Below are 24,403 nucleotides of genomic sequence, written 5' to 3'. Positions count from 1 at the left end.
TCGTACTATACCGTGCCGTACTATACCGTGCCGTGCCGCCTCTGCAGTGTATAATAAGTGAAGGTCACGCACCATGTCGCTATATGGTCCAGCACTATAAATGGGCGGCTCGTCACAGCGCCTCTGAGTCTAGTGGGTGTGGCTGTCGCTCTTAGAGAGGTTTGGGCGGTTGCTAGGGGACGGGAGACGCCGCAGTCTTGTGTCAGGGCGCTGCATGGAGAGACAATCTCTCACAGCCCACTAACATGGCATCTCTACGTAATGCAGATGTCCAGCTTAGGAACTACATCAAGCAGCACTCCTTGCCCCACATCTATGAGGTAACACCAATTTCATTACAACCTCACCTAGATGGCAGATCATAATGGCACATAGCTAGCAATAAAGGTGACAGAATGCACAAAGTGGACAAAAGTGATGTAACTGTGAGGAAACTTAATGTTACTGTAGATTCTTTTTCTTCCTATCTTTTGTTGCCCCAATTGATGCCTCAGTCTTAAACCAGTTTATATCTGTAAGTACAATGGGGGTCTCTGGCACTAATACACCCATCCAGCCTGAGTTCAGACCCTCTCCTCCATGCCAGCTTCACTCTTCATGCACAGGGTGGGAATCTCGCTCCTGTGCCTTAAAGTATTCTCAAGATGGAGGCATCAATTGGAGTAACAAATGTGACATTCTCAGCAAAGACCCCATCACGTCAGTGTAAGACTATATTTATACAACAGTGTCAAGCACTTGGCTGTGAAAAAGTACTTTTTGTGTACAATCCTTTTACACTGAAAAATTACCGTGAAATCCTGCGTTTCTATATTCTCCCCCTTGTTTCTGTATTGAGATCTGTTTCTGCCTCTTACTGGGTATGGTGTAGGGGCTTGGAGTACAGGCAGTGTAAAATATAGAGAAAATTAGGGTAGGTTCACTTCAAGCAAGTATATTTCTATATCTCAGATGTGAAAAAACATAGAAACTTGCTTTTGGTGTCATATAAAAGAGAAGATTGTCTTCTTTCTTCCGAAGTAGATACATGTACAGAACAACATTTTTTTTTTGTAAATCTTATTTTATTGGTTTTTAATTATTTACAAGCAAGTAAGGATAAATGCCAGAAGACATCATATAAATGTAACATAACTTCATACAGAAACTAACGAGGAAATGTACAGAACAACATTTTGTAAGTTTAGAGTATTTTTTTTAATGTATTGCTTGTAAATACATATTTTCTACATCTTTTTTTTTTTTTTTTTTTTTTTTTTTTGCAGGCTTTACTATGTGGGCTATGTGCTATGTGTCCCGAAAATCCCCTCCTGTTCTTGGAGGAGAAGATCAAGGAGATGTTAGAGAAGGGTTGTCATTCTCTTCTATGGTACTACTATACTGTTCATGGATAATATAACTTTATAGTGATAATTCGTTGTGAATATTAGTACATCATCGCAGAGCCAGAGCTAACTTTATAGGTTTCATGTTCTTTTGCATATCTATGACTGAGGTTGAAAATGACCAAAGATTCTCTATCTAAACCTCTCCAGGATACTGCTGTACCCATTGGTGGCATAATATAACTTCTAAAAGCTCATGTGCCTGAGGTACCAAACTCCTGAGGGGGACCACTTCTCCGCCAGATGCTAACTGCGGCTGCTTTGTTTTTTTTTTTTTAAATAAGTCATCTCTTCTAATTCAGCCCCTCCATGGTGCCTGCGCTACCAGGGCCTTGATATGGGATATACAAGTATTTGTTTGGTAAACCCTGCTGGTGGTTCCATTTGAACTACATAAGTCCGAACCAAAACTACTATCATTACAGGTTTTTTTAGAACCTGAAGTATAATGGAGATGATAAAACATAAAAAAAACAATGTTACTTGCCTCTCTTGGGCTCCGATGTGACTCCCTGTTCAGCCTTCAGCCCTCCTCAATGGCTTCACCTTGTGACAATGTCACATCTGTGAGGTCATTGAAGAGGGCCGAAAGCTGAACAGGGAGTCACGTAACAACAAGTAACACTGTTTTTTTTTTAATATTTGATCACCTCCTCTGGGCCTCCAATCATTATACTCTGAGGATCTGAAAAGACCCACCGAGTATAATAACAGTCCTTTTGTGGGGAAGCCCAAAAATTTTAAAGGAACACCGTAGGAGCCACTATGGGACATAATACTGTGTTCAGGGGCCACTATTGGAAATTATACTGTGTGAAGGGGCCATTGTGGGACATTATACCTTGTGAGGAGGCCACTATGGGACATTATACTGTCTGGAGGCCATTATGAGACATTATAGTGTGTGTAAATGGGACGTTATACCATGTAGGGGCCAAGAAATGGGGTGCTAGGCCGTGATATGTATCTTTGGGGGATCACTGTTTCTTCATAAAGCATTTCCATAAATACAGATGAAAGCATTCATTGAATAGTGTCAGGCCCTGTTCACTTGGTGGAATCTGCCACTGATTTTGCATCAGATTTCATTCCATGAATCAGCGACAGATTTGTCCCTCATTCTGCCTTCTATTGAAAACAATTGAAGCAGGATGCCGGAAAGAAAAAAAGGACCTGCTCGATCTTGCCGCAGATTCTGCAGCTGATTCAGAGGCCACGGCTAGTTAGACTCATTAATATGGGCTTAGTGAGTGGTGGGAAATCACATACAGTTAGATGGAAGATGAGATTCTCCTCTTTCATATTGCACCAAAAGCTTTAACTTTTTATAATTCCAGAGATATAGCCATTTGAAATGACCCTCCTCATTATGCTTTATGAGAAGGGGTGGACCCTCAATAGAGATTGACTATATTAAAGAGATTTGTGTTTATTCCTTTGTTTTGGATTCACTCCTAGTTATGGTATACACATACTGCTGTAGAATACTGTCATGTGAAAGTGTCCATAGAAGACTAGGACATTACCTGATACCCAGACTCAAATCACACATACACTACTACTTGTCTGAAACCCCCTTGTGATGTCATAGCAATTTATCTTATTTTATCCTATTTGTTACATTACAGTAGTTGACATGTATTTGACTAAGCCCCACTAGTGATGCTACAATAGATTATTTGACTGAAATTGTTGTGATGTCACAGGAGTACCTGATTCAAAGATACTTGTAATGTAATGACCTGACGGAAAGATATTTGTATGATCCCAGTGTATTGCCAGTGTGAAACACTCTTCTGAGGTCACTGCCGTGTATCCCTTTAATTTGTTTGTGCTGTCACAGTAGCTGACTAAACCTCTCTTATAACGTTATAATAGATTATTTGAGTGAAACACAATTATGTTGTCTTAGCAGCTGACCTTAAGTTCACAATAGAGTTCGGGTTTCTGTTTGGGCCCCTTTGCCTGATCAGATTTTGAGCAACTACATAGATGACAGTCCAGTATAAATCAATCTATTATGTCTCTACATTCTGACAGATATGTGAGCAACTGATTTGACTAAATACACAGTAAGGGCTTGTTCACATCTGTGCTACGGGTCTCCGTCATGCAGGTTTCCGTTTCCTGTCCGAAACTGGGCAGGAGATGGAAACTTGCTTTCATTTTTCAAACCCATTCATTTGAATGGGTTTGAAAAGTGTCCGGCCGTGAGCGCCGGTGAGCGTTTTGTGCTCTCCGCGGTGAAACCGTTTTTTTTTAACCGGACTTTGTGTCTGGTTAAAAAAACCCAAAAAACGGTTTCACCACGGAAAGCACAAAACTCTCACCGGCGCTCACGGCCGGAAACAGTCTGACAGGTTTCCGTCTTCTGTCTGCAGACAGAAGACGGAAACCTGAAAATGGAAATCAAGCGCTGGTGTGAACCCAGCGTAAGACGCAGTTAGCATCAGGTAGTTCGCTTTCTGTGGTTGGTCTGTTTTTCACATTCATAAAAAATAGATAAACCTCTTTTGGAACATTTCTTATATTTTTTGCTGTCTCTGGATCTGTGAGAAACGGATGACACACGGATGCCATCTTTTTTTTTTTTTTTTTTTTTTTTTTTTTTTTAACAGCCATACATTTGCATTGATGTCAGACATTCGTAATACATCCACACCAGTGAAAAAAAACCCAGCATGCAACACAGATTTCTAAATAAATACATTGAAATGAATGAATATGTATGCGGATGTCATACATACAGTCCTATGAAAAAGTTTGGGCACCCCTATTAATCTTAATCATTTTTAGTTCTAAATATTTTGGTGTTTGCAACAGCCATTTCAGTTTGATATATCTAATAACTGATGGACACAGTAATATTTCAGGATTGAAATGAGGTTTATTGTACTAACAGAAAATGCGCAATATGCATTCAACCAAAATTTGACCGGTGCAAAAATATGGGCACCTCAACAGAAAAGTGACATTAATATTTAGTACATCCTCCTTTTGCAAAGATAACAGCCTCTAGTCGCTTCCTGTAGCTTTTAATCAGTTCCTGGATCCTGGATGAAGGTATTTTGGACCATTTCTTTCTACAAAACAATTCAAGTTCAGTTAAAGGGGCTCTATCAGCAAAATCATGCTGCTAGAGCCCCACATATGCGTGCATAGCCTTTAAAAAGGCTATTCAGGCACTGTAAAAGTTAAATTAAACTACCCCCCCGTTTTAAAATAATAACTTAGAAAAGAATCTTCTCTACTTACGGAACGTTCACCCTGGGCGGGCCTTCAGGGTGCGCCGTCTTCTTCTTCCCCGCCTCTTCTTCCTCTGACGTCTTCGGGTCCCGTCCTCCTCCGGCGCTTGCTCGCGGACACTGATAAAAAAAAAACAGCCCGGGCGCATGCGCAGTAGCACGCGGCTTCTACTACGGCTACTGCGCATGCGCCCGGGCTGTTTTTTTTTTATCAGTGTCCGCGAGCAAGCGCCGGAGGAGGACGGGACCCGAAGACGTCAGAGGAAGAAGAGGCGGGGAAGAAGAAGATGGCGCACCCTGAAGGCCCGCCCAGGGTGCACGTTCCATAAGTAGAGAAGATTCTTTTCTAAGTTATTATTTTAAAACGGGGGGGTAGTTTAATTTAACTTTTACAGTGCCTGAATAGCCTTTTTAAAGGCTATGCACGCATATGTGGGGCTCTAGCAGCATGATTTTGCTGATAGAGCCCCTTTAAGTTTGATGGTCGCCGAACATGGACAGCCCGCTCTCAAATGATCTGAAAACAAAGATTGTTCAACATAGTTGTTCAGGGGAAGGATACAAAACGTTGTCTCAGAGATTTAACCTGTCAGTTTCCACTGTGAGGAACATAGTAAGGAAATGGAAGACCACAGGGACAGTTCTTGTTAAGCCCAGAAGTGGCAGGCCAAGAAAAATATCAGAAAGGCAGAGAAGAAGAATGGTGAGAACAGTCAAGGACAATCCACAGACCACCTCCAAAGAGCTGCAGCATCATCTTGCTGCAGATGGTGTCACTTTGCATCGGTCAACTATACAGCGCACTTTGCACAAATAGAAGCTGTATGGGAGAGTGATGAGAAAGAAGCCGTTTCTGCACGTACGCCACAAATAGAGTTGCCTGAGGTATGAAAAAGCACATTTGGACAAGGCAGCTTCATTTTGGAAACAAAAATTGAGTTGTTTGGTTATAAAAAAAAAAGGCGTTATGCATGGCGTCCAAAAAGAAACAGCATTCCAAGAAAAACACATGCTACCCACTGTAAAATTTGGTGGAGGTTCCATCATGCTTTGGGGCTGTGTGGCCAATGCCGGCATCGGGAATCTTGTTAAAGTTGAGGGTCGCATGGATTCCACTCAGTATCAGCAGATTCTTGAGAATAATGTTCAAGAATCAGTGACGAAGTTGAAGTTACGCCGGGGATGGATATTTCAGCAAGACAATGATCCAAAACACCGCTCCAAATCCTCAGGAATTCATGCAGAGGAACAATTACAATGTTCTGGAATGGCCATCCCAGTCCCCAGACCTGAATATCATTGAACATCTGTGGGATGATTTGAAGCGGGCTGTCCATGCTCGGCGACCATCTAACTTAACTGAACTTGAATTGTTTGTCCAAAATACCTTTATCCAGGAACTGATTAAAAGCTACAGGAAGCGACTAGAGGCTGTTATCTTTGCAAAAGGAGGATCTACTAAATATTAATGTCACTTTTCTGTTGAGGTGCCCATACTTTTGCACCGGTCAAATTTTGGTTTAATGCATATTGCACATTTTCTGTTAGTACAATAAACCTCATTTCAATCCTGAAATATTACTGTGTCCATCAGTTATTAGATATATCAAACTGAAATGGCTGTTGCAAATACCAAAATATTTAGAACTAAAAATGATTAAGATTAATAGGGGTGCCCAAACTTTTTCATAGGACTGTATGTAAATTGCCGATGTGTGAATACGGCCTATGAAGAGTGAAAAAGAAGCATGCTGCATGTATAATTTATAATATTCTGCAAGCAGGCTTCCTGCCAATCTAATCACTGAAATCTAAGTCAATTTTAGATATCCGCTTTAGTAAGTGTAGCTTGCCACCTAGTGGTAAGTCTATGTAAATATATTTGTAGGGGTTTTACCACAAACCTAATTATGTTGCAGATATACATAATTAAATATTTTTAGAGTTTAAAGAATTTCTTACCATCTTAGTTGTGACGATATTTTGTCAGATACTGCCATATTCTGGCAGTCGGACTGTGATTTGCAGTTTTGGCACATACTTCAAATTATGGTGCAACCATGAGAATACAGGGCCAGGCGAAACTTCAACATTTCTGTCTGGTCCTGTCAATCTTGCATGAGCATCAGCCAAACGACCAAACAAAATTCAGCAGGCGGGAACAATTTATAGGGGCTGATTTTGAAGTGAAATCAGCTGTCAAAATCAGCCTCCATGTCCCTGTGTGAACTAGCCCTTAGAGTGCTGATAACATCCTTGGTGCTACCCTTTTGCATCATTTCATAGAGGGCCTACTCTGTTTACAATTTTCTACTTTTAATCCCCTTATCTGTCCTCTAGTCAAGTCTTCTCCTAGATTAAAAGAAAAAGATCTAAAGTGAACTGACACATTTTAAAAGGACAGCGTTTGCTATCAGCATAAAAAGATGTCAGTATGCAATCAGTATGTGCATCAGTCTGTTTTAAGTCTCAAACCGCATTCAAACGGACTGATCACATAAGCATGTGTGAACCAAGCCTTAGTAGTTACAGGACATTTCTCTATTTGGTTTCTAACATAGATCATAATCTCTTGCCAGCAGGCCCCTCACTCCTATTGTGTAAATATGATTTGAAAAGCCCTGCGGATTATGCCATATAAATAAAAATGTATTATTATTATAATAGGGATTCATACATAGATGACTCAAGGAAACCCAAAGTCAGGGCAATGGCAGGAAGCTATCTAGAATACCTTTTTGGGCAGGATGAAGATCAACTGGTAAGTCCTCTATCACTTAACAACATGAAAAAGTATCCAAGTATACACTGTACACTATACAACATATAGCACTAAGTGTAGGGACACATGTTCAGGTTGTGTTAATGCAGTTTTTGTTTTCACAACCAGGAGTAGATTGATAGAAACAGAAGTGCCATCTGTCCTTTATGTGTGATTAAACTTTATGATCCACATCTGTTTTTGGTTTCAAAAACTGCATCAACAAAACCTGATCGGGTGTCCTGACCCTAACTGAACATCTCATTCTAAAACCATAGTCATTATGTGTCTTTCACTAGTATTTAAACATGCTTGCAACAATCTAGTCACAGTGTGGGTTTAAATGTATTCATATGTTGGGTTAAAGTCTGAGTTATATGCTAACTATTTGGCTCCGTTCCCACGGAGTAATGTTCTGCTCATTCTGACACGTAAAAACTTGTCAGAGTTAGGCGCTTCAAAACAGATCCCATTGACTTCAATGGGTGCCGGCATACGCGGTTTACCCATTGAACTCAATAGGCGGCTGCTTTCACACTGAGTTAACGCTCCGCTCATTCTGACATGTAAACACGTATCAGGGTGAACGGAGTAAAGCAGAATCCCATTGATTTCAATGGGTTTGGTCTTACGTGTGCTACCCATTGAACTCAGTGGGAGGCTTTTTTACCTATTGTTATTGCGCGTATCACATTGAAAGCTATAGGTAAAAAAGCCTTTGGCTGCTTTCACGCGGAGTAACACTCCGCTCATTCTGACACGTAAACACTTGTCAGAGTGAGCGGAATAAAACAGAATCCCATTGACTTCAATGGGTTTGGTCTTACGTGCTCTACCCATTGAACTCATTGGGAGGCTTTTTTACCTATTGCTTTCAATGTGATACGCGCGTATCACATTGAAAGCAATAGGTTAAAAAAGCCTCCCATTGAGTTCAATGGGTAGCATGCGTAAGCCGGCACCCATTGAAGTAAATGGGATCTGTTTTGAAGTACCTCTCTCTGACACGTGTTTACGTGTCAGAATGAGCGGCGCGTTACTCCGTGGGAACAGAGCCTTTAGGTTCTTCCATATCAAACTCAGCACCTGATCCAGGAGGGTATGATTTTGTTGAGGCCATAGGAAATGGCCTTTTTCTACTGTTGCTACAAACAAGAAAGACGTTCTCTATTACAGCTTTACTGGAATTAAGTGAACTATTCAAACATTATGAAAAATAAGTATATATTTATTATGTATCAGCTTCAGCAAACCTTATACTTTTGAACATATCATTCTGGCCCAGATTTTATAAAACTGTTTGCATTGCTTTAGAGTCCAATGGCAGTATATTTTCAACAGCTCCTTTTGTGCATGCCGGCCATGTGTGGAATCCCAGTGGCATGGTACACTAGGTTTATTTTAATTGTGTCCTGGGATTACTGACAAATTCTGTTTGACCACATTTTGCAGCTGGGATAGATAGATTTTGCATGTTGTATATTTCACTAGTAGGCCATACAATCTCGCATTTCTGTGAGATTACATGGCCTACTATTTCAAGGCTGCGCTGTTGTTATTTACAGTTTACAGTAAAAACACTGATTCATGACTGTTCTAACTGTTTTTTTTTTATTTTTGTAGAACATAAAAGTGGAATATACTGCACTTTTGTGTCCTAAAATAAAATGGATAGAAATCCATTGGCTAGCTAGTGGAAAAAAAGTGTGCGGCTCGCATTGAAGTCAATGGGAGCAGTGGATTTGGAGGCGGATTCAAAATCCACTGCCTGCTTGCCCGGTGTGAACTAGCCCTAAGTGTTACTAAACAATGAAACTCACTTTTTGTCCAGAGTTTGCTATATATTGATTGCCATGTATGACAGTTATGTTTTAATAGTAAAACTTTAGTTAATACATTTAAAGAAAGTGATTTGTCACTTTCTTTTTAACCCGTTCTTGGTTGTTAATCTGTGCCATGCTTCCTATGATTGTTGTGCATTGCCCTGGGTACAAACCAGGGGATTTTCCTATTAACATTCCTTGACACAGGTCTTCTTTTTCCATTCAGGTGTCACCAGAGTTGTTTAAAAAGGCATACACATTTTACATCAACAAGCTGCAGAAGCTGTATTTTGAGTGAGTACATTACTGCCTGAAAGGGATTAGCTGTATTTATCCTTGAAATATTTTAGATCTTCTTAAGGGTATAATATGAGTCCAGTCTAAAAGCCAGTCAATGTGGTACTTTACCACAATGTGTACACTATTTTATCACTGTACAAGATGTATTACCACTGCAAGTAGTATTAGGTTTATGTGTCCATAGCAGCTACTTACAATTATTATAATCACAATTTCTTTTTGTGCTTGGCTTTGACATCATGGAAAAATTAGACATGGCATTAGAAAATAATCTTTACTATGATATGAAGTATTATTGCCAAGTCTTTGTGATGGATTACTCAGGCATGTATTAGATATTAGGAGGCAGCAATGAGGTCATGACTAATATAGACCTTGCCTTGCCATTTCTTTAGCAGTACAATAAAAACACACTGACTGTCTCTAGGGGACAGTGTGCTGCAGTTTTTAAGATATACTATTTTACACCTATGAGTTCAGTTAGAAAAATAACCACATAAATCATGGAAATACAAGAGAGAGGTCATGATGTAGAAAATACTTCTAGCAAATAAACTTAACTTTTTTTTTTTTTTTTTTTTTTTTAAATGTACATTGTGAGCCCCATATAGTGATCACAATGTACATGTTTTTCTATCAGTATGTCCTTGTAGAATGGGAGGCAATCCACACAAACACGGGGAGAACATACAAAATCCTCGCAGATGTTGCTCCTGGTGGGATTCGAACTCAGGACCCCAGCGTTGCAAGGCTGCAGTGCTAACCACTGAGCCACCATGTTGCCAGCAAATAACCTATATGTGACTATTTTGAGTAATTTTGTTTTATAAAAAAAAAATAAAAAATGGGTGAATGGAGCATTCTGTTTACCCTCAGATTCCATAGCTGTACAGCTAAGGGAGCGTTCACACTACCGTCGGTGTCCGACAGCTAGTGTCCGCTGCTAATGTCCGTTCAAAATCTTGTGCGGACATTAGCAGCGGACACTAGCTGTGTCCATGACATTTTGCATTGATTTAAATGGACATTGGGTGTGTTCTTTTACTGTCCGTGGGTGTCCTTAAGTGTCCGTTCACAAAGATGTCTGACTTTTCAAGCGGACAGCAAAAGCCTATATGTCGGGTTTTACTGAAACCTTACTGAAACCGTTTGGTGGGCTGTACACTATGCCTTACATCTGGTTAAAAGTTTAAAAGGCAAAGGTGACTATTATGGTTTCATTAAGATAGTATCAAGGAAGGCCTCTTCAGCAGGTAAGATGTTGAAGTACATTTTGACCATTGAGGATCCCTCCCCTGACACCACCATTAAAGAATCCATGAACAAAACACATGCATAGTTAACGCTAAATAGTGGTTTTATAAAATGTTGTTGCAGTTGCACACATTGAAAATGGAGCAGTCTGAATACCTAGGAGTAAAGTTTCTCATTTTCAGTGCTATGGACTTTAATCATTTAGACTTTTATACTGTGTTTCCCCGAAAGTAGGACACCCCCGAAAGTAAGGAATGTGAGGGGGGTTTCTGTTGAATTGCCTAATATAAGGCACCCCCCAAAAATAAGGCATGTCCGGCAGTGGTGGGCGGGGCTTAGCTGAGTTTTCGTGGGCGGGGCTTAGCGATCCCCACTTCACTGACACAGCAGCCGTGTGCACAGTCTCCCAGCTCATCCCAGAGGCAGAGGCAGCAGCCGGCTTTCCTGTGCACACGGAGCACAGAGCACGGCTGCTGTGTCAGTGAAGTGGGGATCGCTAAGCCCCGCCCACCACTGCCGGGATGAACAGCAGCACCAGCGCTGCTAGGAAGATGGGAAAGGTAAGTATGATACCTTCCCCCCCTCCCCTACACTACACTACCTACAACCGGCAGTCATGCTGACGCTCCGCTAAGGAAGTGCCGGCATGACTGCTGGTTGTAATAAGACATCCCCGAAAATAAGACAGGTCCTATATTTAGGACGACAATTTAATATAAGACACTGTCTTATTTTTGGGGAAACACAGGTAGCATCCATTACTGTCTGTTTTTGTCCGTTATTATACTGAAGGATTTTTGTTTTTTTAACAGACACTTTCATAATGGAATTCATAAAGTACTGTAAACCTGCCCTAATAACACTGCAATGCAAACGTATGTCCAACAATATTTTAAAGACATTTCTAGACAGAATCCTTTCAGAGCCACTTGGTACCAATTAACCATGTCAGTTGTATGCCATGTTTCAGATTGGATTACATGGATTTAATTTCATCTATTGAAAGCTTGTGTGAAAGCCTAATAAAAAATTTACACTTCCCAACATGCAGTGCGTGGTTGGAATATTGTGCAACACAAAAAGCCAAGAGACTGGATACACAGGTCAAGCTGCAGAATGCTGAACAACATCATACGAAAACATTTTTGCGATCCTTAATACGCTGCTGGAATAAGTGGGTGAAATTTCGAAATAAGCAACATATACGTAAGTTTTCATTATATACATATAGTAATTCTGCAGTGGACATAGTGCTAGTGTGGTCTGTAGAGTCATTCTGCAAATTACACAGATATGGATAATTGTATCAGATTTATGTGATTGTTTTATGTGAATATTCGTTTTATTTATTGTAGAATATTTTCATTACTATTTATAGTTTTTCCTTAATGGTTCTGGCTGTCTGCAGCAGCACAATTCATGTTGCTGAGAATATAGGAAACCCAAAAGAAATCAATATTTGTTGGGATCTATTTCAAAATGGATTCAGCATAGTTGTCATGGATCTGTGGTGAATAAAATTTATGACGTGTATATGAACAGAACCACAGTGTTTACTGTTTGTGGATTATACATATAATGTATTTTATATACATAAAAATGAGGAAAATCAGTGGGCATGCATTATATGGCTATTGTAGACTATTAAAAATTAAAGATTTTTGCAAATATAAATTATTAAAAATTTTGCAGACTTTTCAAGTTTTTCTCTAGTGTGCATTCACACTACTGATACGCTGCCTGATTCTGAACTTTAAAACACGTTCAGAATCAGCGCGTATAAAGCAGTTCCCATTCATTTCAATGGGAGCCGGCATACGAGCGCTCCTCATTGAAATGAATGGGCTGCTTTTTTCACTACGAGCGCTCCCATTGAAGTGAATGGGAAGTGCTCGCGTTTACGGCTAGCTCTGCTCATTCCGAGCCGTACACGCGAGCACTTACCTTTTTGGATTGAATATGGTCAAGATTGGCCATGGAAAGGCTACAGACTCTCCAGAACCGAAGGACAGGCAACTCCAGTCGGTGGGAATGCAAAAATTTCTTAAAAAGCAGCAGACTTCAGGATTCTCTTCTTCTCCGGGGAAGATGGCGCCTGATGAAATGATCCGACAGCGTGCAGTGCTACATGACTCCGACGGAGATGGCTCCTTGCAGGATAACTCCTCGTCATCTATCTCTAAGGGGTATTTAAAAAAGACTTTGTCTCAGTCTCTTTCGAATGCTATGGCTCCTGTGCTGAAAGAGCTCACTACATTTCGTGAGGACTTTGCTAATGTTACCCACCGAGTAGATAGGTTGGAGGCTTGTCAGGGAGAGCTGCAACATGTTGCCTCCTCCGTGTCCGAGCGCCTGGTCACCCACGCTGCCCATTTCAATTACACTTATTTAGCGATGGAGAACTTGGACAATCGTTCCCGCCGCAGGAATCTGCGTAATACTGGGTCTTCCAGAAACCTACATGCAAGAACAACTTCCCTCTATTGCAGCCAGTATCTTCTCCTCGTTAGTTGGTGAGGATCTCGCTTCAAAAATGGAGTTGGAGAGGATCCACAGGGCCATTTGCCTCAAACCGAGTGCAGGGGCCCTGCCGCGGGACGTGGTGTGTTCCCTTTTTTCCCATATGCATACTGTGGATCTTCTTCGAGCAGCTAGGGATGCAGCCAATTTATCATATGAGGGACACTTGCTGAAGCTGTATCAGGACTTAGCACCTTCTACTCTTCAGAAGTGACGGATTATCTCCGAGCTAAGGGATTTAGCTATGCCTGGTTATTTCCCTTTGGCTTTTCAGTACTTCATGTTGGAAAGAGACATGTGGTTCGTATGCCTCAGGACTTGGAGCGCTTTTGGGAAGCGCCTCTGCTCGCAGTACTCGTCCATAGACAAGCATTATCAGGGAGGGAGGGGGGAGTTCCTCCCGGCTCTCACAGCACAGCGCGATTGGCTGTGCTGTGAAGAAGGACGTCTCTGGCTAAGGGTCAGAAACGCCCTTCTGACCATAGAAGAGCTACGGTACCGGACCGTAAGCTCTTCACACTGGGCCCAGATCGGGAAAGCCGACAGTGCGCTGAACTCAGCGCACTGTCAGCTTTCCAGCAGTATATAGAACTGCCTATGGGCAAAATGGTGAAAGGTCCTCTTTAAGGGACGAAATACCCTCAAAATGCACAAGGCTTTGTCGTAAAATACCTCAAACTCCCAAGAATTGCCCATTATAAAATGATAAGAAGCAAAAATAGACAACACTGACATGTGAGATGAACATAAGAGAAATCTAAAAGACGGCCTTTTAGCCTTTGGATAGGTCATAACTATCAAATCATTGTAGCCTGGTTCTTGGCCACCTGGCTGTTTGTCTGTTTACAGGGTTCATGGTGCTCATGTGAACATTGCACCGTTTTCAATGCTTACAACTTATGGATCATGTCCATTGCAGAATAATGAGCTTTTAGTTGCCGCGATATCATGCACTACATTTTTTTCCCGTACAAGTGAATTCACAAAGCCGTCACCTTGTGATGGCGTCACCAGTACAAACAGTGTCCAGAAAGACGTAAGTCTTTAAGAGGCTGCAGCGCTCACACAAGTGCCATAGCCCCTTTAAATTCCTAGTCAGTGGAGGTGTTGGGCTACCATCAAGCACATATTATAAATCATAAATAAAATCACATGAGAATTTTGCAACCAAAGAACTAACCAACAGGTGGCAGTACTCAGCTATATCTTTTAATTGTTAATGCTGGCAATTGAGGTTTCCTTGTGTTTAGATAACAAATTTTGTGTTAAAAATGTAAAATATAAGAGTGTTGTTAAAAGCATAATGTTTTTGTGACGGTGTAAGTTGCAGCACACATAAAAGAGTAATAGGAAGTATTACTTCAATGTCACACATTTAATTCTTGTTTTGTACTTGTCCTATTGTGTATTGATTAAATCTTTTCATATGTGCAGCACTCTAGAGTTAATAGTGCTTTAAAGATAATGATCGAACAATAGCTGCACATACTCACTATTATATAATACCTGTCTTATATAGAATTTACATTGTCTGTTGTTCTAACCTGTAAGGACATGATACTGTGGGGGCATCCTGAGTGGGACATGTCAGTATGAGGGGACATGATACTGACGGGCAACCTGAGAAGGGCATGACATGGTGGGGGCAACTTGGGCGGGTGGGGGGGGTCACAAAGTGGGGCATCTAGAGGGGTGGGGAAACATGAATTTGTGTGGGAAATCTGTAGGAGGAGATGAATCTGTGGGGGGCAACCTGGAGGGGAACATTATAAGGGGCATATTGTATGGGGCCACTAGGGAGCCATTATACTGCATGAGAGCCACTGAGTGGCATTATACTATGTGGAGGCCATTGAGGGAGCATTATAATTTGTGCAGGTCAGGTATTATTCGGTGGTGATGATGGAGGGGCCCACTTATGAAATCTTTGCACAGGGCCCACCAATGTGTTAAAATGAATGACCGAAAGCAAAAAAGCTCTGTCTGCTATATATTGGCCAGCGCCTTCACTGCAGTTCAGCTGCCACTGACTTCAATGAGCGCTAAGATGCAATAAAGGTGCACAGCTGCTATACAGTAGAGTTTTCTGCTTCCTGCCCCATATTGTGTACCAGACAGACGCTAGAATTGACTCTTTACAATTGATTAGTTTGGGTTGGGCAACCTTCCATTCAGGTACTTAAGACTTATGACAAGGATCGGCCATAAAAATGAAAGGGATTGTCCCATCTCAAGGATCCTATTTTTACTGGTAACTTATGTAAATTAAATGCTTTTCCTAAATATATTGCTTTAGAAATGCTGCTTTGTATGCTTGCTATGTGAACTTATTCCTCCCATTGTTTACACAGCGCTGCTATAACCACAGACCTGTGAGATAGGACAAGTGACGTCACTTACTGTTGCTGACAGGACAATCAGTTCAGCTAATTGCAGTTTGCTGATAAAGCTGAGTCTGTTATTTTTCGATGTAAACACACAGATAACATTGAGTCCATTCTCTACAAGCATATGCAAATTATCTGATCTGCATAAGTATTGTTACCTCAGTGTCCCGTTCAGCAAAAGGAGATGGAGGAAAAGGAGAAATACAAGAAGTGAGAAGAGGAGACTGCAGGCAGACTGCTGAAACAAGGAGATGGGAAAACCCCTTTAAGCCCAGACAATATTCCCTCCTAATGCCCACAATAATGTATTTTTAACATAGTAAAATAGCGGTGGTCACACATGCTCTCTGCCACTGCATCAAGTGAGTGAGAGAAAGCTACATACAGCGCTTTTTCTGAAGGTCCTATACACAGCTAATGAAGTGGTTGTGCACATGCATGACACCCCCTATGGATACGTGATAAATGTTTATCATGGCATAACCACTTTAAGGATGCAGTAAATTATGGCATTTGGATTGAGTGTGGGTTCCCAAAGGCAATGCACTAATGACTGTTGGAAGAAATTAGAAAAACTCGATTTTCTGAAATTATGGTAATTATCTGTGAAAAGCCTACAAGTAATAAACCATTGCCAAGATCTATAAGGTCTCACTGACATTAGAAACTGGGTGGAGGAGAACTGAAGACTTTGAGAGCAAGCAGATGTTCTAATGAATACACATGTTCTTAAAGAATGAGAATAATAATAATACCTATTTCTTTTATTCCAGAGGCTTCGACCAGAATTCAGAGTGTTTTTGACAATGCCTTCCTAAAAAAAATCTTAAAAGCATGGAACGCTGAAACTCAGGATTCCAAAAAGAAAAGAGAGTACTTTGAGGTATGTGTAAGCCTAAGAGTTGTAATGTTGACATAGACTAAATTAATTTTAGACACACCAAGTAAGGGACTTAAAATTGTTATCTGGGATCTAAAAATACACTGCATGTTTTCACAATGACTTAGAAATATAAACATTCATAGAACTTTTCCATTAGCAAAGCTTTCTTTCTTTAATAAGGACATGATGGCCTTCTCTTGCAGCACAATATTCATTAAATTACACCCTTCTGGAAAGGTGATGCATATATGAAAATGTTAGATCAACTTTAATACTAACCAAAAATTTCCTTTAAAGGCTGTATTCATTTCCGGTGTCTATATGTTTGCCTGACAAAAAAAACAAACAAAATAAAACATGTCCTTTTGGCCCAATATACTGTATGTGAGTATACTGCAAAAAACACCACTATGGAATAGTATAGTAGACGATGCTATTTCATACAATGGCATTCAGTACAATAAAAATGTTTAAGTTACATAAATATATATATATATATATATATATATATATATATATATATATATATAATTTTTTTTTTTAATTTATTTGTTTATTTTTTTTTTTTGCTATAGTATGCTATAGGTAGTAGAATGCTTATGTTAAATTTATATATTTTTTTCTTTTTTTGTTATAGTTGACAGATGTCATTGTATGGCATCTGTCAGAAGATTCCATTTCACACATATGTCCTGGCATATATTTTATGCAGAGGTCATAACCATGATGTGAACAAACTTTGCATAGGTCAGTAGTACACACAAATATAAGAAACTGTGATATATCTTACATGGAATCTGTCAGGTCTTCAGTGAAGAATTGTGCGTGGACAAGGAGTATAGCTCAGTGTAAAATGTAAACAGCTGGCACAGACAGGGTTAGAATAGGGGCTATTTGGGACACTAATCCCAGCAGTTCATAAGGACCTATGGATGGTTTATTGTTTGAAATACACCTGATATGTTTCCTATAATAGAGAAGAATTACTATTTCTGCACTCATCATGTTCATTTCCTCCTTTCTCCTTCCCCCTTCTTAATCCTAAAATGTTCACTGCCAGTCTATTCTTAAGAAACAAGATGGCTTATTAGCTCAGTGATGAAATTGATTACTTGAGGGGGCAACACGGTGGCCCGTGGTTAGCACTGCAGCCTTGCAGTGCTGTAGTCCTGGGTTTGAATCCTGCCAGGAACAACATCTGCAAGGAGTTTGTATGTTCTCCCTGTGTTTGCGTGGATTTCCTCCCATACTCCAAAAACATACTGATAGGGAAAAATGTACATTGTGAGCCCTACATAAAAAAAAAAAAGAAAGAAATTGCTTACTTGCGTCAGTGAGAGAGTCAGAAAGACACACATAGATGTTGGTGATGGGCTCTAGTAAGTTTTCTGTCTCACCTCGATGCTATCTTCACAGCTATACTAGTCAGCACTGCTGAATGTTCCATGCTGCTTATGTGTGTGCTGCTGAGATAAGAGCTCCACTTCTCTATGTGTAGTGAATGGGAGACAATATACTGTAGAATTTTGTCTCCGCTCAAACTAAAGTTGAACTCGGGGAAAACTGACAATTGGAGAGAGCCTACAAGGCAGAAAATTGTTGAAAAATTCAGAATACAAATGCACAAACAGCTTATCCTAAAAAATCACCATAAAGTGCTTGGTAATCCTTAGGCCTAGTTCAGACGGGGCAAGAAGGGCGTATTTTGGTCCTGATTTTGAAGCGCGAAGCCGCGTCAGAATAGGACGAAAATACGACTGTCGCGGCTTCTCGCTCGGGAGTAGGCCCAAATGAATGGGCCTAGCCCGGAGCGTGCTGCCGCGAGGTGGACATTGCAGCTGATTCAGCCACGGAATCCGTCTGAAGAAAGGGCAGCTCGCTTCTTTTTTTCCGTGAGTGGGAACATGCCGCTCAGGAAAAAAAGTAAGCTAGTGGTCTACATAGACCTCTATTGTGAGGGGGTGGATTCTGATGTGGATTCAGCGCCAATATCCGCCCCCTCTTACCCCGTGTGAACAAGCCCTTATTGGAATATTCTACTAAAAATAACAAGTTATACCAAGCCAGTGAAATGGGTAAATTAAAGTTCTAACAGAATGTCACTTTTGGGTTGATTTCAAGCAAAGGACTCAGCAGTCAGTCTGAGAATACAATCCAACAGCAACTAGCCTGTACCCTGTCGGTTCTAGAGACAGAAGGACAACCAAAGCAGAGAGAAGGTCAAGCAGTACTAAAAATATCAGCTTCCAATACTCCTGTTATTCTTAAGTTAGCTATACATGTAGTTGGTGGCCCTTATCTTTTCAAACCTCTCTGCAAACATGCAAACATTGAGTGCGCATGTTAAATAGGGAAGAGGGAGACTTCCAGAAACTTTCGACAGTGACTTACACACATGGACAAAATTGATGGCATGCCTTGTTTAATGAAAGAAAAACCCACAGTGGTCACAGAAATAACTTGAATCTGACAAAAGTAATAATAAATACAAATTGTTGATGAGCCACAAAGCTTCTGGGAGAATGTCCTATGGACAGATGAGACAAAAATTGAACTTTATGGCAAGGCACATCAGCTCTATATTCACAGATGGAAAAATGAAGCATATCTTGAAAAGAACACTGTCCTACTGTGAAACATGGAGGAGGCTTTGTTATGTTCTGGGGCTGTTTTGCTGCATCTGGGAAAGGGTGTCTTGACTCTCTGCAGGGTACAATGAAATCTCAAGAGATTCTAGAGAGAAATGTACTGCCCAGTGTTAGAAAGCTTGGTCTCAGTCGCAGGGCATGGGTATTGCGACAGGATAATGACCCAAAACACACAGCTAACAACACCCAAGTATGGCTAAGAGGAAAACATTGGACTATTCTGAAGTGGCCTTCTATGAGCCCTGACCTAAATCCTATTGAGCATCTCTGTCCAGGCCTGTTCATGAGTTTTATTTTTAGAAAAAAATTCTGTTGAAGCGAAAAACAATGTCTGACTTTCATTTGTTCATTTTCATAGAATTTTTATTTATTATTAATTTTGTCAGATTCAAGTTATTTCTGTGACCAATGTGGATTTTTCTTTCACTAAACAAGGGGTACTTGTAGAACAAAGGATCCAACATTCCAAATATTTTCTACCCCTGGCAACCTCTTCAAAGGGATGGTCAGGATTCCCTGGTAACACCAAATGCACCAAAATACACTCACCGCCCACTTTATTAGGTACACCTGTCCAACTGCTCGTTAACACTTAATTTCTAATCAGCCAATCACATGGCGGCAACTCAGTGCATTTAGGCATGTAGACATGGTCAAGACAATCTCCTGCAGTTCAAACCGAGCATCAGTATGGGGAAGAAAGGTGATTTGAGTGCCTTTGAACGTGGCATGGTTGTTGGTGCCAGAAGGGCTGGTCTGAGTATTTCAGAAACTGCTGATCTACTGGGATTTTCACACACAACCATCTCTAGGGTTTACAGAGAATGGTCCGAAAAAGAAAAAAACATCCAGTGAGCGGCAGTTCTGTGGGCGGAAATGCGTTGTTGATGCCAGAGGTCAGAGGAGAATGGCCAGACTGGTTCGAACTGATAGAAAGGCAACAGTGACTCAAATAGCCACCCGTTACAACCAAGGTAGCCAGAAGAGCATCTCTGAATGCACAGTACGTCGAACTTTGAGGCAGATGGACTACAGCAGCAGAAGACCACACCGGGTGCCACTCTTTTCAGCTAAGAACAGGAAACTGAGGCTACAATTTGCACAAGCTCATCGAAATTGGACAATTGAAGATTGGAAAAACGTTGCCTGGTCTGATGAGTCTCGATTTCTGCTGCGACATTCGGATGGTAGGGTCAGAATTTGGCATCAACAACATGAAAGCATGGATCCATCCTGCCTTGTATCAACGGTTCAGGCTGGTGGTGGTGGTGTCATGGTGTGGGGAATATTTTCTTGGCACTCTTTGGGCCCCTTGGTACCAATTGAGTATTGTTGCAATGCCAAAGCCTACCTGAGTATTGTTGCTGACCATGTCCATCCCTTTATGACCACAATGTACCCAACATCTGATGGTTACTTTCAGCAGGATAATGCGCCATGTCATAAAGCTGGAATCATCTCAGACTGGTTTCTTGAACATGACAATGAGTTCACTGTACTCCAATGGCCTCCACAGTCACCAGATCTCAATCCAATAGAGCATCTTTGGGATGTGGTGGAACGGGAGATTCGCATCATGGATGTGCAGCCGACAAATCTGCGGCAACTGTGTGATGCCATCATGTCAATATGGACCAAAATCTCTGAGGAATGCTTCCAGCACCTTGTTGAATCTATGCCACGAAGAATTGAGGCAGTTCTGAAGGCAAAAGGGGGTCCAACCCGTTACTAGCATGGTGTACCTAATAAAGTGGCCGGTGAGTGTATATCTAATGTGTATGGACAACTTTGCATGTGAAAGTGGTTGCAAAGAGATTCTCAACTATATAAAACATAGATTATGTTTATGACTAAGCCATTCTTTAATAGTATTTTTTCATTACATGTCAGCCACAGGCCACATGTATCTTGTAACTGTTGACTGACCATTGAAAAGTATCATTGGTAGCATAGCCTATTTAGTTTACACTGTTCTAGTAAATGACACATTATCAAGAAAAACATCTGGCTTTTTTATGTATACATGTTATACCACGTCTTTATATATCTAGTCCTAGTTTAGTTTTTATTATACAATGTTTTTGTTTAGTTAAGTAACTTCAAATATATTTGTGGATGAGAAGATTATGCATTCTGTGTATAGTCATCACATATGGAAACGAACAGATGAAATCTATTCTAGTTTGTTAGTCAACAGCTGTTTGGGCTATTTTCAAAGGACGCCTACAAATATTGACAGCTAGCACACATTGCTCATTGTGGAAAACCATGGCGTACTACAGAACATTAGTGGCACAGTGTTTTCAATTGTATAAATCAATAGCTAAAATTCAGAGTGCAGAGTTATATTTGGTAATCCTAAGCAGGTGTTATTACGTCATGTTTCTGAATGTCTCCAAACCTTAACTATTTCTATTTTTCAACCGATTTGAATCACACTGTACTGTGTGACAAAGTCAATATCCTTTGAAACGCTGCCTTCGCTTTGTGGTCTGCTGCAGCATATTTCAATTATTTGTGTTCTACATATTGCTCTAATATAACATTTCCTCAACAGTCATTAGTAGAGAAGCATACTTTGGCTTGTTGTAACTAAGACACAACTCTGCTGGTTTTTTTTGGCAGTTATATAACTTTTGAATAGCTAAAGTAAGTGCTTAGAGCAATCATTTTTTAGGTTTATTTTCTCTTCCCTATTTTACCTTTCACATTTGATATACCTAAAATAGCTATTAGTTCTTGTTCTGTCTTGTTTCTTTTACTAGTGCATCTCAGTAAATTAGAATATCATCAAAAAGTTATGGACTCTTGCTCAGTAGTCAAAGGTGTTTTCAGATGAAAGTAAATTTTGCATTTCATTTGGAAATTGTGGTCCCAGAGTCTGGAGGAAGAGTAGAGAGTCTGCTGTACACAATCCAAGCTGCTTGAGGTCTAGTGTGAAGTTTCCACAACCAGTGATGGTTTGGGGAGCCATGTCATCTGCTGGTGTAGGTCCACTGTGTTTTATCAAGACCAAAGTCAATGCATCCATCTACCAGGAAATTCTAGAGCACTTCATGCTTCCCTTTGCTGACAAGCTTTTTGGAGATGGAATTTTCATTTTCCAGCAGGACTTGGCACCTGTCCACACTGCCAAAAGTACCAATACCTGGTTTAATAACCACAGTATCACTGTGCTTGATTGGCCAGCAAACTCACCTTATATTAACCCTATAGAGAATCTATAGGGTATTGTCAAGAGGAAGATGAGAGACACAGACCTAACAATGCAGATGAGCTGAAGGCTGCTATCATACAACCTGGCCTTCCATAACAACTTTGCAGTCCCACAGGCTGATCGCCTCCATGCCACATTGATGATGTCATTCATGCAAAAGGAGCCCTGACTAAGTATTGAGGGCATTTACTGGACAGACTTTTCATTTGGCCTACATTTCTGTGTTAAATAATTGTTTACAGTTGGTCTTATATAATACTCTAATTTTCTGATATAATGACTTTTGGGTTTTCCTTGGCTGTAAGCCATAATCATCAACAGTAACAGAAACAAACACTTGGAAAAGTTCACTCTGTAATGACACAATATAATATATGTTTCATTTTTTCAATTGAATTACTAAAAAAAAAAAAAATAACTTTTTGATGATATTCTAATTTATCAAGATGCACTAGTATGTTTTTTGTCTTCAGAGATAAGAAGTTAAAGGGATATTCACACTACCATTGGTGTTTGTCAGTAGTGTCTGCTGCGCTATCAGAACTGTCATAAATCTATTAAAACTCCCATTGATTATATATATATATATATATATATATATATATATATATATATATATATATATACATATATATGTATGTACAGTACAGAGCAAAAGTTTGGACACACCTTCCCATTCAAAGAGTTTTCTGGATTTTCATGACTATGAAAATTGTAGATTCACACTGAAGGCATCGAAACTATGACTTAACACATGTGGAATTATATACTTAACAAAAAAGTGTAAAACAACTGAACATATGTCTTATATTCTAGGTTCTTCAAAGTAGCCACCTTTTGCTTTGATTACTGGTTTGCTCACTCTTGGCATTCTCTTGATGAGCTTCAAGAGGTAGGAAATAGTCTTCCAACAGTCTTGAAGGAGTTCCCAGAGATGCTTAGCACTTGGTGGCCCTTTCACCTTCACTCTGCGGTCCAGCTCACCCCAAACCATCTTGATTGGGTTCAGGTCTGGTGACTGTGGAGGCCAGGTCATCTGGCGTAGCACCCCATCACTCTCCTTCTTGGTCAAATGGCCCTTACACAGCCTGGAGGTGTGTTTGGGGTCATTGTCCCGTTGAAAAATAAATGATGGTCCAACTAAATGCAAACCGGATGGAATAGCATGCCGCTGCAAGATGCTGTGGTAGCCATGCTTGTTCAGTATGCCTTCAATTTTGAATAAATCCACAACAGTGTCACCAGCAAAGCACCCCCACACCATCACAGCACCTCCTCCATGCTTCACGGTGGGAACCAGGCATGTAGAGTCCATCCGTTCACCTTTTCTGCGTCGCACAAAGACACAGTGGGTGCCGGCGTCAGTGGAGTGAGCGAGCAGAGAGAGCGGCGAGGGAGCATGGGAAGGTGAGTACAACTATTTATTTGTGTTACACATCCAACGGGGACATAATCTAAGGGGCCTATGAAACTGGGGACAGAAAACTGCAGGAAAGAGAACAGCATGACACTGAGGCACAAAACTGGAGGCAGAGATGGGGGGACATGAAACTGGAAGCAGAGATGGGGGTACATGAAACTGGGGGCAGGGATTGGGGGACATGAAACTGGAACCAGACATGGGGGAACATGAAACTGGAAGCAGAGATAGGGGGACATGAAACTGGGGGCAGAGATTGGGGGACATGAAACTGGAAGCAGAGATTGGGGGACATGAAACTGGAGGCAGAGATGGGGGGGACAAGAAACTGGGAGCAGACATGGGGGGACATGAAACTGGAGGCAGAGATGGGGGGACAAGAAACTGGAACCAGACATGGGGGAACATGAAACTGGAAGCAGAGATAGGGGGACATGAAACTGGAAGCAGACATGGGGGGGCATGACACTGGGAGCAGACATCGGGGGACATGAAACTGGAGGCAGAGATGGGGGGACAAGAAACTGGAAGCAGACATGGAGGGACATGAAACTGGAAGC

The 24,403-nt window shown here is 40.8% G+C and overlaps 1 protein-coding gene across 1 annotated transcript in view; it reads left to right on the top strand.

Moving 5' to 3' along the window:
- The first annotated feature begins 181 nt into the window (after positions 1-181).
- FBXL13 (F-box and leucine rich repeat protein 13) overlaps positions 182-24,403 on the top strand; it is a 131,310-nt gene continuing 107,088 nt past the window's right edge. The window contains exons 1-6 of the mRNA XM_075274106.1: positions 182-320; positions 1,266-1,369; positions 7,298-7,391; positions 9,441-9,508; positions 11,820-11,974; positions 16,449-16,558. Of these exons, the coding sequence (XP_075130207.1) occupies positions 246-320; positions 1,266-1,369; positions 7,298-7,391; positions 9,441-9,508; positions 11,820-11,974; positions 16,449-16,558 (606 nt within the window). The 5' untranslated portion in view covers positions 182-245. The remainder of the gene's footprint in view (positions 321-1,265; positions 1,370-7,297; positions 7,392-9,440; positions 9,509-11,819; positions 11,975-16,448; positions 16,559-24,403) is intronic.

This window comes from Leptodactylus fuscus, chromosome 5 (assembly GCF_031893055.1).
Source record: "Leptodactylus fuscus isolate aLepFus1 chromosome 5, aLepFus1.hap2, whole genome shotgun sequence".
NCBI classification, from domain to species: domain Eukaryota; kingdom Metazoa; phylum Chordata; class Amphibia; order Anura; family Leptodactylidae; genus Leptodactylus; species Leptodactylus fuscus.
Note: the sequence above shows the minus strand (reverse complement) of the source record. Positions and strands in the feature narration are given on the sequence as shown.